The sequence below is a fragment of the Tupaia chinensis genome, unplaced genomic scaffold, assembly GCF_000334495.1.
Source record: "Tupaia chinensis unplaced genomic scaffold, TupChi_1.0 Scaffold000140_1, whole genome shotgun sequence".
Taxonomy (NCBI): domain Eukaryota; kingdom Metazoa; phylum Chordata; class Mammalia; order Scandentia; family Tupaiidae; genus Tupaia; species Tupaia belangeri.
The window spans coordinates 1,784,158-1,800,644 of NW_006159610.1; the positions used below are offsets into that span (position 1 = coordinate 1,784,158).

The 16,487-nt window shown below is 39.3% G+C and overlaps 1 protein-coding gene across 1 annotated transcript in view; it reads left to right on the forward strand.

Annotated features, from left to right (window-relative positions):
• EXOC4 (exocyst complex component 4) overlaps positions 1-16,487 on the forward strand; it is a 923,760-nt gene that overhangs the window by 775,686 nt on the left and 131,587 nt on the right. The window contains exon 14 of the mRNA XM_006144991.1: positions 2,727-2,905. Within this exon, the coding sequence (XP_006145053.1) occupies positions 2,727-2,905 (179 nt within the window). The remainder of the gene's footprint in view (positions 1-2,726; positions 2,906-16,487) is intronic.

Sequence of the window (16,487 nt, forward strand, 5' to 3'; positions counted from 1 at the left end):
AGATATTATTAATGTCTTCTGGGCTCAAATCATGGACAAGACCTTGTTCTGGTTTTCCCAGTAACTGGATTTTAGGGAGATCAAAATTCAGAGAAAGTTTTCTGAGGATAACAGCACTTATGCTAAGTAGATCATTGTGTCAGTTAGAAATTGCATTTAGCGAGTATCAATAGTAAAAAAAATTTGAATGGCTTAAACACATAGGGCTTCATTTCTCTCCTACAATATGAATCCCAAAAGCTCATTGTCTGGGACTACACTGTGTCAAGTCATCAGTGTGCCGCTGATCTGTCTTTTGGCTCCATTATGCTCAGCACTGGCTGAGCATACTCCAGGTCACCTGATGTCTGAGAAGAGCTATCGCACCATAAGTTGCCACGTCTGCATTTCAGAAAGGTGAAAGGCAAGAGAGATCCCTGCCAGCTGGAAATGCTTTCTTTGAAGACCTTCTTTTGAGCTCGGTTTAGTCTCAGTGTCTACCATCTCAGCAAAAAAGAGTGGGGAAACTTAATGGGGTCTTTTGTTTCATTTATTCCTAAGTTGGCCACACTGCTGACTTCGACAATTTCAGGGTCCTCTTACCAAGAAGGCAATGGAAACATGGTAGGCAACTAGTGGTTATAGTAATTTACCTCTTGAAGATTCTGAAGAAAGTCTGGACTCTGAGACACCATGGTGTATGCTATGGTGTTATAAGGTTCCATTTGTAAAACTAGCTGTTGAGAGCTAACCTATTTTTTTCTGTTTGCTCTCATCTATTTAAATGTATTCATCATCACATATTAAATAAACCAGCCATCTCAACAGACCTAAGAATAGCAGTAGCTACCACTTATTCATTTCTCTTACAAGATCTGTGCACTGTTTTATGCACTTACAGGCATGACCTGAGTGATTTGCTTCAGTGTACTCCAAGGAGGTGGGGAGAGGGTAAGGATAGATGAAATTAGACTCACCATGAGTTGCTAATAGTTGAAACTGAGAGAAGGGCACATTGGGGGGGGGAGGGTTGTTACAGTCTTTTCTCTACTTTTGTAATTATTTAAATTTACCCACTAGAAAGTATTCAAAAATCACCTCATCTCATCTTGTATTACTTAGATAATGCCTAGATAATAACACTCGGGGAAGTTAAGTAGCATCACATAACAAGTAAGCGACAGATTCAGGATTCAGAACTAGGTTTATCCAACTTTGAAGCCTGTGCTCTAACCTTGCTACTCAAAGAAACCTTGCTTATCAGACAAACAGCGTGGGCATCAGCTTAAAACCAGTGAGCAGTGGAGAACTGGGCTCTATCCCAAGACCTTTTACGAAACTCCCAGAGAACATTTGTTTGCACATTGGTTTCAAGCCTCAATCTACTGCTCTTTTTTGCCTCCTAGGTACAACTTACCCAAATCAGTCCATTGGTGTGACTTTTCTATGGAAAAGGAAACCCTCTGTTGAAATAAGAAAGTTAATCATGAGTCCCTGTTTGGTAGCATAGACGTTTTTAATAAGCATTTAACTCACAGCAGTTGTCTTTCAACATTGAGCGTCTGCTCTAGTGCTGGGCACTAAATGCCTACATGTCAATTCAGTTCTGTTTTTTTTTAAAAAACTATATGTCAGCTACCATTAATCATTGCTTCTTGAGACTTAATTTGGCTTGTTCTGCTTAAATGAAACCCTTCTTCTGGTTTAAGGCTGTTTAGAATTGTAAAAGCCTGGGGACTTACAGAAAACTGTCCAGGTGCCTGTTGCAACCTGTTTCAGAATCAGATCTGCTTACCCACCTGTGTGTAACTTTCCTGAAAAGACATGATTTTTCTGCTTGAGATCCTCAGTCATATTTTGTCATTTCAGCCCTCTCTGTTTTTCCAAGAAAGAGAGCTGTGGGAATTAGGCAGCTGGAGTCCCAGCTTTGCTACTCACTGTGTCATGTCGACCAAACAGCCTTCTAAGCCTCTGTTTCTGCTCCACTGCCGTGACTATGCCAGTTGGTTGAAGGGTCCCCTCCAACTCTATCCTTTGTAACCCTATGTAAATGACCTTTCAAATGCCCCAAAATATTTTGAAGACAATAGGCTTTGCATATAATAGCCCACCTGCCTGTATTTTTCTAATTAGCAAAATGTTTCTAGAATTGATTTTTATTGGTTTCTCTTTCCATATGATAAATGCCATCAGGCTCAGAGTGTGCGTGTCTCAAATCTATTTCAGGACAAGTAAATACATGAATAAGTGAATGAGCCTGTCATTCATGTCAGCTATAACCTGCTCTCTGAAACATGCTAGGTCCTCTTTGCTTTTGAATATTATAAAATATTTTCCAGCTGCCAGATTAACTTGGCTCTTTTATTTTTGTTACAAAAAAACCCAAGTATTTAACATCCAAAGCTGTTTGTCAACTTCTGGAGCAAAAGAGCCAAGGAAAAAATCCCCATAAGAGAATGACATAGCAGCCATCCCCAGGGACTGTCACTGTGTTAGTCAGGCCCATACTAGTTTCTTTTGAAGGTACATTCATGGGGGTCACTTCTTTCTTATTCCAAGAACTCTTTTTTATTCCAAGAACAATGTTAAGGTGTATATGATAGACTTTTCATAAAGTTAAACTAGAAAAATAACATGCTGTAAAATAGCCATTATAATAATCATTGTGCAAAGCTTGTCTTAAACAGTGTTGCCCATCATACCTTTTCCATGCACTGTATGAAGTATGCTTCTGATTTATTTTTCAGGGCAGCCTTTGGCAAGGAGTCTGAAGTTCTTATTGGGAACCTGGGTGATAAATTAATCCCTCCACAAGACATCCTCCGTGACGTCAGTGACCTCAAAGCCTTGGCCAATATGCATGAGAGCCTGGAGTGGCTGGCAGGTCGAACAAAGTCAGCTTTCTCCAATCTTTCTACATCCCAGAGTAAGTATCTAGTAGGGTGGCTGTTGTGGGGACAATTAAGGAACTAGACTGATTCCTTTCATTTGAAATGTGAGTACTTTTACAGTCTGCAGGCAATGGCCTGAGTTGTCAGAAGATCCATCTTAGAATTCTGCTCACGCTGTCCTGGCTGACTCCGTGATTCTGGGAAGGGAACTGATATGTTTTCCTGTGTGGTGTGTGCAAAGCCAGAAAAGCTCTATGTTAACAGAGCTTAATATTAAACCCTAGGAACATAAAATCATGTGAGATTGAACCACTGTGTCTCAAGGCCAGAAAGCAATACCTTTTGTCCTCCTTCCAACAACTTCTCAAGGTCAGGACTGTCTCAGAACTCAGGGCTGAATGCATGGCTGATGTTCTCATTTTAATTGATATACAGTGAATAAAAAGTATCTAAAAAGAGAATAATAGAAGTGATTAAGGTGCTAGAAAAGACAGATAAGGAGGACAACAATTATTCTGGAAAGAGATGGCTAAGAGATAACAATTACAGATTTCAAGGAAATTAAGGAATAGGATATGAAATACTTTAAAACTTTAGGGCACATACATATTAATTAGTGTAAAACAGTTACTTTTTTAAAGGTGTTACTTCAGGAGTATGTATTAATATTAGGCAGTCGAAACAATGCAAAGAAAAAACGTGAAGAGGAATAAAGGAATGAGATTTAGATACATGAATGGAGAGATGGAAACAGGATCAAAAATGGCAGGAAGAAGAAAGAATCAAATCAGCTCTAAATTAGGGTTAGTTGTCAGACAGCTTTGAGGAAGAAAATGATTATGTTTTTTGGACAGTGACCTTCAGAGAGTCACTGTCCTTTTTTTTTGCTACCAGTGTCCTTTAAGAAGTTATTACTTGATTAGTCCTATATCCAGCCTAGAGGTGGGAGAATGTAGATGAAATTTTCAGGAGGTAAATTATTCCCAGAAATACAAGCCCCATAACTGGAGTCTAAGGAGTCCCTTGAATGCTTACTACATATGCAGGGTCTTCAGAAAGTTCACGGAGAATGCTTATTGTGAGAAACCTGTGCATGGATTTCTTTTTTTGTCTCTTTCTTTCTTTCTTTCTTTCTTTCTTTCTTTCTTTCTTTCTTTCTTTCTTTCTCTCCTTCTTCCTTTCTTCCTTTCTTTTCTTTTTTTTTTCTTTAATCAGAATAAGCTTGTACTTTGATTTCAGGAGTTTTTTTTTTTAATAATCTTTTTGAAGTCCCCTCATATACAGTCTCATGCTCTGTACCTACCCCATAAGGTCACTTGCTGATTATATACTTATCCCAAGGGTCAACATGGGGAAAGGGACTGAAGGAGTGGGCTTCTGACAGAGCTCATAAAATCTGCTTTAGAAATCTTAAAATACTATTTTTGGGGGCCCCTAGGTGATTAAGGTGCTGGACTTCCACAGGGCCAACTGCAGCTCAAGTCCCGGATCTGGCAGCTTGCTCTCTCACTTTCCCTCTTCTCTCTCTCTCTCTCCTGAGTGATTGCATACTGTGGAAAATTTAAAAATAATAATAATGGCAAATAAAATAAAATAAATAATTTTAAAATACTACTTTTTATTTGAACTATTACTTTCTATTGATGGTGATATTGTACATGTTGATTTTTTGCGATTTATATAACTAGGAAATGTATCACCCAGGATAGTTTGGGCGTAGTATTGCATTTTAGCAGACTTTTCATAAGCAGGCATCCTCGAAAGACTCCTTCGACTATATAATAACAAAATACCAGGCAACTCTATTTTAAGCAATAGTTTAGTCATCCATTTGATCTCCCAGATCTACAGTATTCTTTCTCTCACCCAAGAAAAAAGTCAGAAAGAACTGATTTTCTGGGACCAGCAGTTAGTGTAATGGCTATGTCTCTAAACTCCCATGTAGTCGACCGCGGTTCAAGTTCTGGACCCAGTGGCTTAAACTTACGCCAGGCGCCTGTGCATGTATGCCCAAGATCCTGAGAGGAGAATGGAGGAGAAGGGATTGCGGCGCGGCCATCCTCCTTGGGCGGTGATTTCTTGCTTTCTATCTCTCTGTCTCTCTCTGTCTTTCTGGCAAGCGCACGTGACCTATAGCAAAACCCCCCCCCCAAAAAAAAAAGATAAAAAAAATAAAAGAACTGATTTTCTCTTTGTTAATCGCCAGTTCTGAGAAAGGACCAGTTTCCTTTGAGTCTGACAAATGCAGGGCTACATGGGTAGGTTTATTTGCAATGTTTGGAAGGAGTCCTCTCCTTTGGTGGGCCATCAATGTCTACCATTTGATAGTACAATCTCTTATGTCTGACGGCACAGCAGATCTCTATTCTGTGCCTCATAGAAAGGTTTCATAAGGCAAGATCGTACATAACCTCTACAGCAAGCCACTGAGTGAGCCACGCAGGCTAAGCTGGCTGCAGCTGTTTTCAAAAGCAGAAGGATACTCTCTGAATTCTGCTTAACTTTATAATTGCACAGTTTAGCTGTTGTGTTCATGTCACTAAGAGTACCCAGTGCAGTTGCTGTCTAACTCGTGTCTTTAATCATCTCTGTTATTCTGACAAAGACCTCTTCTACCATGCCTGTTCATACTTTGTCTTGTGTGCACGGTTCCATTTTATAATATGAGTTGTACCCTCTCGGTTTCTTTCAGGGTGATTATTCCACCCAGTGAATGATTTAAGTGACTGTCAGCATTTTGACGATCCGCGCAAAAACCCAAGTGAACTGTAATCACTGCATATGGTGTCGTTGCTAAAACAAAGCATCAAGGGAACCTGGTTAATCCTGCTAACAACAAGTCTAGTTCACCCACATTTGCCTGCTCTGTGAATTCCCAGAAAAGATACCCATTGATGTTTATAATTTGAACAAAGCAGGGGATTCTCTGATAATGGGTTACTTTGATGGTTCCATGTCAGTAGGACTCTAGAAAGGGAATAAGGGACAGCTACTCATTATTCCTTTGAAAAATGAGCCAAATGATTGCTGCAACAAAATTATTTGTAAGTTTGGAGTCTAAATAGCCTAAAATAAATGCTGGCCTTTTATCTTGCATTCATGGATACTCAGCAGGATAGGAAGGAAATCAAGACAAGAAAATTTTAAGTTTATTTGTTGTTACACATCCTGTTAATTATTTGGTATGATAAATGCCATGTGTTATGAAACTTCAGCAGCTAATAATGTAATATGGCAGAGAAAGTTTGCAGAAAAATTATTTTCACAGTAGAATATCTCCTCAGATAGTTTAGCAGGACTCTCATCCACCTGATCCGTTCCTATCATCCTGAAAAAGTATTAACAGGGTGTGGCTGATCATTGATTGTCCAGGGGATCAGGCTTGAGGATGTTTCCAAAGGTAATTTTGCCATGTCTTTTAATATTTGCCTAATGCCATTCGGCCTCCTTTACGTATGTAATAGGCTCCTAGCCTCAGGTAGATCCTTCGACTACACCAACCACACTGCTCTTACTTATTGGGTTGTTGGAAAAGTCAAGATGTATTTTTTCTATGCAAATGTGCAGTGACTTTTCTGACAACCCAATACATCCTAACACGATCTCTGGTTCTTGTTCCATCGTTTCTGCTGTTCTTCCCCTCAGAATTTTCTATGCCTGTTCTACTTAAGAGTCCTTCAGTTGAAAATCACAGACATATCTAAAGATAAAGAATTAATTGATTCACAAAACTAATAAATCAAAGGGCTTCAAGTGTGGCTGAATAGTGAGGTTCAGAGATAGCATCAGGTCACAGACATGCTTATACCCCTCCTCTCTATATATATATTTATCCTGTCAGTCTCTGTTTCTCACTCCTACCTCTAGAATACTCTTACTGGAGGATCTCCATAACAGATCTTGTGTACAAGAAAGTTATATTGGGAACCAGCAGTTAGCGTAATGGCTATGTCACTGGACTCCTACGTAGTCGACCGCGGTTCGCATCCCGGACCCGGTGGCTTAAAACTCACGCCGGGCGCGTATGCGTGCGTGTCCAAGATCCCGAGAGGAGAATGGAGGAGAAGGGATTGCGGCGTGACCATCCCCCCTGGGGGGTGATTTCTTGCTTTCTGTCTCTCTGTCTCTCTCTGTCTGTCTGGCGAGTGCACGTGCCCTGTAGCAGAAAAAAACCTCTCCTAAAAAAAAAAAAAGTAAGTTATATTTAGCACTGGACATTCAGAATATAAGTTTATATGTATTTTCCCCCTTGATCACAATTTTATTATTTTTTTGTTGTTTTTAAAAGCTCAGATAATTATACTAAGTATGGTGAGTGCAGTAATAGATGTCTTCTTGTTTTAAGAATTATTTAATGTTATTTATTGTTATTATTTTAACTCGGTCTAGGGCATGTACACACACCAGAGAGAGAAAGTGAGAAAGCAAGCTGCCAGGTCTGGGACTCAAACCACTGGCAGTCATGTGGGATTCCAGTGCCTTAACCTCTATGCCACCCACTGGCTCCCTACAATTTTAATCTTGTAGTAAAGATACAAAGTAATACCTGCTCTTTGTACTACCTGTGGTTTGTAAGACTCCTAAATACTCTGAAATTATTATGGGTAAGAAAAATTTCAGAACAAAACATGACCTACATAAAAATTTCTAGAATACATTTCAATTTTAACATTAATGACTTTCTTTTGTATCTTATCCTTTTGTTTTATGGATGTATTGCTTTTAAAAATAGACTGCATAGAACTGAAAGGAGGCTCAAGGGCTTATTTTGTCTGCATTGCTTCCTCAGGGAGGTCCTCTTCTCTATCTTGGATTTTGTGAAAATCTCTAGGATTAGAGAGTCTACCACTTCCTCAGCTATATATTCCGCTCCTTACCATCTAGGAGGTCATTTTTATTAAAGCTACCTCACTTTCTCCTAAACCTCCTTCCTCTGTTGTATTCTCTTTCGAAAATAAGTAGTGACTATTTTCTCTGTAAAATACTTTCATGTATGTAAAAGTTTCCCCTGGATCCATACCTTCCATCCCTGGATCTTAAATATCTTTGGCCTGAAGTTTCCAAGTTGGGTTCAAGGGCACCCAGATCTGGTAGGCTGGGGAGCCTAGATCAAGCCCAAGTCCACCCGCTCTCTAAGACGATCATTTGGTTGTCAGCCTTTGAAAATAGGGTGCTAGAATAGGCTCCTTTGACACCAGGCTATTTCACTCCTAGCTCACTCAGTTCCTATTGCTAAAGTTTTTGCTGAGCCCACATACATACATAATAAAAGTAAGAAAGTCCTACCCTAACCTTTTTCAGTCTGAACAACCACAAAGTTAAAAATCCCTTTGATTTGCAGGGGAGATAAATCTCATCATTTTAGTTACTAGAATTAGTTCAGGAATCGCATTATTAGCTTTACAATTATTTACGTGATTTTTTTCTTGAAGCATTATTATTGCTAGAGATTTTGGAAATCATGTAGTTCAACTCAATTACTTTACACATGAGGAAATTAAGGCCTTAAAGTGGTCACATCTTATGTTTATGCCAAGTTGGAATAAGTCTTCAAATTTCCAGTTTAATATTCTCTCTACTGTATTTGTCTTAAAAAAAAAAAAAAAGAACATCCACCCATTTATTTTCTTCTTGAGAGGGAAACAAGGAGAAAGAGAAACAGACATATTCAACAGGATCTCATGCCACAGTCCTTCCCGCAAGCTTCCCAGCCATCAGGATCATGGGCATGCACATACATGTCTCTCAATCAGAAATTGAACCCTGATCCTCCATATGGCTTCCAACATCACAGAGCATTACCGCACCACAGCTAGGTCTTCATCCTTTTCTTGCCCAGCAGCAAGGTTAGAATCACTAGCTGAACCTTTCATGCCGTAGACCCATTAAACCCTTTCAGGAAGGTAGGCATATTTATTTTAATGGGAACAATTTAATGCCTACAGCTAGCTTGTGATCATTTTTGATCATTTTCTTATACCCAAGTAAAACTGATGTGCCTTAAATATATAGAGTTATTGTACATTTCCCTGTTGAATTTCATCTTAGTTGTAATAAAACATTTCTCTAATTTGCCACTCTCTATTTTTGTCCTGTATGTTGAAACCCCATCTGTCATGTTAACACACAATGGTAATATATTCTAGATATTGCACTTATACAGGAGTTACTAGTCTTGTGTGGGTATTTTAATTGAAATAAATTAAAATTAAAAATTTAGTTTCTCTCACACTAGCCACATATCAAATGCTCAGTGGCTACCATATTGGACATAGACATTTCCATCATCACAGGAAGTTCTATTGGACAGCACGGTTGATCATCCTGCAGGTCACTGACAAAAAGTTAAAATAACGCCAGTCTATTTACCTAGCCTTTGAAACACACTTGAACTATCTACCTAGTTATATAAAAACATGAATAAATACTTAAATTGTTCAGCCTCCAAATCATGTATACTCCTCTGACAGAGATGTATGTTTTAGGCTCAGCATTATCTAAAATGTATCCTGTTGATGTCACTTGATGCAAAAGGGAAAAGATTCAATGATCAAAAAGACTTGGGAAACATTAGGGTAAAGAACCTTAAATGTAGTTAACATAATTAATATAGTTAAATATGATTATATACCATTAAACTTCTAAAGTCTTTAATATATTAACCAGGTAATTACAACAGTGCAGTGTTTTGTAAGCTTATTTTTCAGTGACATTCTCTCATTCCAGAACATCTCACAGGACTTTACTTCCATGGAATAAGTTTCGGGCAATACTGTCCAATGCCCTATTTATATAATTTGCTCAGAATATATCATTTCTCCTGACAGTGTCAGGTCCAGGTTAGATGTTCTGCTATGACATTAGTGCAGAAACTTGATTTTATATTATTGGCAAGTTTTCACACCATCAAGTGACTTCTCTTGCAGTTTGGTTGTTAGGCTGATTTGTTTAGTTATTTCTAGAAATGTTCAAGACAGCCAATGTGAAATGACCATGGTTCCCCTTCTTGCTTGTTTCAAATTAGACTGCCATACTGGCCCTCTGCCAGTCGTAGCATCCTCCTCACTATTCTCAAAGATTATGTCTATGGTATCATAATATCACATATCAATTCATGGAAGAATGTTAATATATCCATTGTAGGGCTCCTGGAGCTGATTTTTTTAAGTTATTTTATAATATTTTAAAATTTAGAATAAGATAGCAAAGACAGTACAGTGAATTCTCATATACCACACACTGGTCTCCCTTATTCTTAACATCTTGGATTAGTAGAGAACACCCATTACAAGTAATGACCAGTATTGATACTTTATTATAGCTAAAGCTGACCCTTTGTTCAAATTTCCTTACTTTTTTTCTCAGATGATCTCTTTGTTTCAAAATCCCATCCAGGATTTATTGCATTATATTTAGTCATTATGTCTCCTTAGGCTCGTCTAGACTGTGACAGTTCCCTAGACTTTCTGTTTCTGATGACCTTGACAGTTTAGAGAAATACCAGTGGAATATTTGTAGAATGTCCTTCAATAGGGGCTTGTCTGATGTCTTTCATGATTAGATTGGGCTTATGGGTTTGGGAAAGGAAAACCACAAGTAAAGGGCCATTCTCATCACATCATATCAAGGATTGTACATGCTATCAGTGTAACTTATCACCATGATGCTCAGGGATTGATTTTTGTGCCTCCAATTCATGTCGTCCTCTGTGGGCAATTCCTTCTGAATTCCAGATCGACTCTCCACTTTCCCACCACAAATTGCTTTTGTCTATCTTTCTGGTGGCTATTTTTTAACATGATGAATGTGTCTATTATAAACCCAATTTTGGGAAGGTTGAATACTTGTTATGGTTGTGCACCTTAAACAATTATGCAGTTGGTATTGATTATGATCTTGTGGGTCTGAAAGGCTATGTGGGAGGAGCTGTTTTTCTACCCTGAGCCATTCGATTAGGGCCTGCGGCTACTTCTTGGTTGCCATGTGTGCTAAACAACCATTAATAAATATACAAAACCATATTGATGTCAGACAGAGCAATGCTGAGATAAAAGGAGCTTAGCTGACTTTTCTTCACTAAGAAGAATCTTTTTCTTAACCTGTTTTCATTAGGTTTTAATGTTGACTCAAAACCCATTTATAGGTGAGACCTGTTTCCTAAGATAATGTCCTTCAGAGTAGCAATTCTCAAACCCGGATGCACATCATTTGTAATCAGTTGGAGAAATTTAAAAATACTGATGTGGGGTCTCCCTCCAAGATATTTTTATTTTAACGTGTGGAGCGTGGGCTGGATGTTGGGCTGCACCCCACACCAATCAGATCAGAGGCTGAGAATCTCAGTTCTCAAGGAGTTCTCAACTGCTGCTCATATTAGAACTGCCAGTGCTTTCTTTTTTTTTTAAGAATTATTTATTTAACTTTATTAATTTATTTACTTATTTTAATTTGACCAGAGAGAGAGACAGAGGGAAAGTGAGAAATCAAGCCACCAGGTCTAGGACTTGAACCGTGCCCAGCCATGTGGGAGTCCAGTGCCCAGCCATGTGGGAGTCCAGTGCCCCTAACCACCATGCCACCTGCCAGCCTCAAGAATTGCCAGTGCTTTCTAACATCTCCCTGCGTGATTTCAACAAATAGCCCACTGATTTAGAGCCCCTCAAAATTTCTCCATCAGTCCCCCTAGCTTTTTGTACTTGGGGAATGCTTTGTAGTAACTTTTCCAGTTTTTTTCTCAGAAGCTTAGGAATAACATGATTTCCCAGTTCATGGACAAGAACATCGGGCACTGGGATACTGTCCTTCAAGTCTACACCAGAGTCAAGGCACAACCTCCTCGTGCCTGGTAGTGATTAGTTAGCTGCACTGTTGCCCAAATCTCATTAAAAATAATAGCATTCCTCTATGTTTTTCAAGCTAGATAAATGAGAGGGGCAATTGTATCATTGAAAATAAAAGATGGAAAGATTTAACTCCAGCTCTCTGTTCACCTTCAATCTCCTATGTCATGGTTGTGTGTTACACCAGAATATTTGTATGCCTTGCCACTGTGCTGTAACATTTTCTAGAAGATGGAATATGAATGCTTCAGTGCTAGAGCTCGCTCCCCTGGACTTTTTGGGCCTTAATGGTAAATGAAAAATAAAATGCAAATCCTCTGCTGTTTGTTTTTCTGCCTTGGTGCAAATGAGAATAAGAATTTCCCTAACCAGGATCTCACGGGACACTGTCCTATTTCAGCTTTGCTTTTGTCAAACCATTAAGCCAGAGTTTTTCTTGTCATAATTTCATCAGATTCTTTTTAATTAGGGCTGTGTGCATGGTAATTCCTCTCCCGCTTCGGTATTTACAAGTTTCAAATATTTGTAGACGGTTATCAGAGAGCTCTTCCTCAGCATTGCTTAGCCTACCTACACATGTTTAGTTTCTCTAATCATCTTTCTGTGGGTAGGATTTCTAGGCCCTTAATCATTTTTTGGTCTTACTAGTTTTCATTTTCTCAAGCTAACTCTCATCCTATGGCTTCATTGCTATCATTTGTCTTCTTCTTTTAATGATACCTTCCGAACGCATTGTCATTGGGTAATTTCATGATCATGCTGTCTACAAAGAAAACTAAATTACTTGTTATTATATTTTGCTTATGTGCCTTCTACTTGCTATCCAACACTGAATTTATTTTTATCTTATATAATTGATACCCTTTGTATGTCTGTATGAGCCTTTCTCTCTCTTTTTTTAAAGAGTTATTTACTTATTTACTTTTTTTGGGGCGGGGGGAGATTTTCGCTATAGGGCACATGCACTTGCCAGACAGAGAGAGACATAGAGACAGAAAGCGAGAAATCACCCCCCAGGGGGGATGGTCATGCCACAGTCCCTTCTCCTCCATTCTCCTCTTGGGATCTTGGGCACGCATGCACACGCGCCCAGCGTGAGTTTTAAGCCACCGGGTCTGGGACACGAACCGCAGTCGACTACGTGGGAGTCCAGCGACCCATAGCCATTACACTAACTGCTGGTTCCCTTACTTATTTACTTTTATTTGTTGTTATTATTTTTTAATTTGACTAGAGAGAGAGAGAAACAAAGGGAAAGTGAGAAAGCAAGCCGCCAAGGTCAGGAATTGAACCACAGTCAGCCATGTGGGAGTCCAACACCCTTAACCACCATGCCACCTGTTGGCCCCAATCCTTTCTCTCTTTTTAAAATATGATTCAAATCTATTTGTATACTGTGCCAAATTTTACAACTCAATGTAGGAATAAAAACACCAACTGATAATTTTGTGATGATTTCATTTTGTTCATGTTTAGCCCTAATGGTACTCTATTGATATTTATAAATTCAATGAAATTTATCACAATGAAGAAAGAATTATGTGGAAAGCCCCTGTGCTCAAGGTATACACCTGGTTATTCTTAGGACTTCTCTAAACCTCATGGAATGAAGATGCTGCTTATTTTTTTCCTTTCATGAAGAATACCACGTGGACCCCTCTCTCTCTTCCTCCATTACTGTACTGTCCACTGTTACTGTTGGCTATCATCCAAGCTTTTCAGACTCATCCCAGTGGAGGTCCCCCTTTTCCCTTGCTTGTCACACATTTTAAATGCTGATATATGTGGGAGGTCTTCCTGTTCTCCAGTATTTCTATTCTGTTGTTTCCTTTTCCTCTCACTGAGTGTCATCTCAGGGCTCCCAAATCATGATCATTTTAGCCTCTTCACTACACATCTACATTCCTTTAATTCATAGAGTCGTTTCCATTCTTCCCTCTTAGTCTAGGCAGCATATAGCACATAAAAAGTCAGACACACTTGACAAATCAGGCAAGTTATTCTATCACCATGGGGAAATTATTAGCCTTTCTGAAGTAAAATAGTTCTCCTTACCTGTTAAACAAGACCAGTGATGTATACTCATTGGGTTGCTGTAACCATTAAATAAGAAGATGAACTTGGAATTCTTAGCAACATGCAATACACAATATGTATTCAACATGGGGTCCCTAGGCTTCCTACTCCAATCTTATCACTGGCGCTCTCATTCACTGTACTATGTGTTCATGCTTCTCCTGTCCCTTCAGGCTTCTCTTTTATGTCAGGTCATGTGGCTGAGAAACTGTGCACCTTAGTCATTTCTAATAAATCATGGCAATCACTCCACTGGAGTTTCCAGATGTACCTGAGATTATGGAAATACATCTGAGAACAGACCTGCACCTGAAAGCCTACATGTGGGTGGCCATCTGAGAAGCTAGGGTTGAACTTGAAAAAAGTACTATTTGTTCTTCAGATTACTGAAAAACATGCCACATGCAAACACACAATTTCCTCTGTCAGTCAGCTGGTCTTCATAGAGTTCATTGTCTTGCGCTGATCCCACCGTCCTTTGTAAGAAGGTGATTATCAGTTGTGGCTCTTCAGAGGGCTAGTGCTGTGGGCATTTCGTTGTAATTATGGAATAGCTGCCCATAAAGAATGATGTGACTGTTTCTTTGGAAATGCCTACATTTGTATCCATAAGGGAAATATTCTATTAAAATATGATAATATCATGGATGCTCAAGTGTGGTAGCTGGAAGCTTCCAACTGAATGATTATATCTTCAGACAAAAGTATAAAATGGAAGAAGAAAAGAAAAAATATAAAACAAAATCTTTAGTAAAGAGGGGAGACAGAAATCAGAAACCAGAAGGGGGTGCTACAATGGCATGCCAAAACTGCAGAACCAGGCTGAAAAAATAGTGAAAATGCAGGATTACCTGAGCCTGGGTCTGACCGTAGTTGGTAGTGAGGAAGAATGGCCACTTTGGCAGCGTGCCTTGAACAAGAAATCAGAGGAGGCCGATTTGGCTGCCAAACAGAGGTGTATGTTCAGCGAGGAGCAGTGGAAGATTACACCTGAAGGCACTGATTATACTGTTAAATCGAAGCTTTTATCTAGTAAAGCCCTTAAACAGTTGGGTGCTTTAAAACTTGAGATAAGCCCATAAACCAAAGTGAAATTGTGACTTAATGAACTCCTCACTAGAGAAAGAGTAAATGCCTACATTTGTATCCATAAGGGAAATATTCTATTAAAATATGATAATATCATGGATGCTCAAGTGTGGTAGCTGGAAGCTTCCAACTGAATGATTATATCTTCAGACAAAAGTATAAAATGGAAGAAGAAAAGAAAAAATATAAAACAAAATCTTTAGTAAAGAGGGGAGACAGAAATCAGAAACCAGAAGGGGGTGCTACAATGGCATGCCAAAACTGCAGAACCAGGCTGAAAAAATAGTGAAAATGCAGGATTACCTGAGCCTGGGTCTGACCGTAGTTGGTAGTGAGGAAGAATGGCCACTTTGGCAGCGTGCCTTGAACAAGAAATCAGAGGAGGCCGATTTGGCTGCCAAACAGAGGTGTATGTTCAGCGAGGAGCAGTGGAAGATTACACCTGAAGGCACTGATTATACTGTTAAATCGAAGCTTTTATCTAGTAAAGCCCTTAAACAGTTGGGTGCTTTAAAACTTGAGATAAGCCCATAAACCAAAGTGAAATTGTGACTTAATGAACTCCTCACTAGAGAACGAGTGTGTCTTTTAATTTCTTCATCTTTGTAACTAAGTTTAGGTGTGCCGTGAGACGCAGTGGGTGAGGAGAGATCAATCCCAATGGGAAACCAGAATGAGGATAGAGGGCTACTAGCCGAGGTTTCATAAGAGATATCGCCATCACTTGGTGGGATAGAATTTAGAAAAATGCTCTAAATATAAACTGGAGATGCTTTTGCAGACGAGCTGACTTAGTCATCAATAGTGCATTGTTTTTTCCCTGGGCTGTCAGCCCAAGAAAGTTTACCAGAGGGGTGGTATATGCAAATGCATGTGCATGTCACAGTCCCACAGGGCATGGTGATGATAATGGCACTCAGCACTGAGATTATGTTTCATACTCTCAAGGACTTTCATAATCATTCATTCTTAATCCCTTATCCCTGCCGCAAGCTGTAGTTGACAGATGACAGGCCAGCCTTTATTCTCTCCATTTTACAAGGCACAATCATGAAACCCCGAAGTCTGGCCATTTGCCCATGGTCAGAATGAGTCAGTGACAAAATCCAGACTGACTCACTCTGGGCTGTTCTCAGAGCACAGATCTGATTGTCTGGAAAAACAACACGGTCACCTGTCACAGGTATGCCTCAACATCAAAGCAGTGTGCCTCCGTTTCCCGCTCAGAACAATGCTGTTCTTCAGCTGTCCCCAAAATCACAGCAGCAAGGTGACTGCCATGCTGTGTTCAAAAGCCACTGAGTATACTTTAAAAGAGAAGTAAAAAGAGGTGATCTTGATATTAATTCACTCACTTCAAGAAGCTGAAGTATAAAAGCTGTACCCCTTGTTCCCAAAGGACAGATTTGGGAAGCAAATGTAATACTCAAATGTTCAGTGAAAGGATCTTTGATAATCTCAAATTTAATACTATATACACTTATGTTAAATAGTAAAAATTATAAAATAAAATGTAGTAGGCCTTCTTCCTCATAAGAAATGCAAGGGGAACCAGCAGTTAGCGTAATGGCTATGTCGCTGGACTCCCACGTAGTCGACCGCGGTTCCTGTC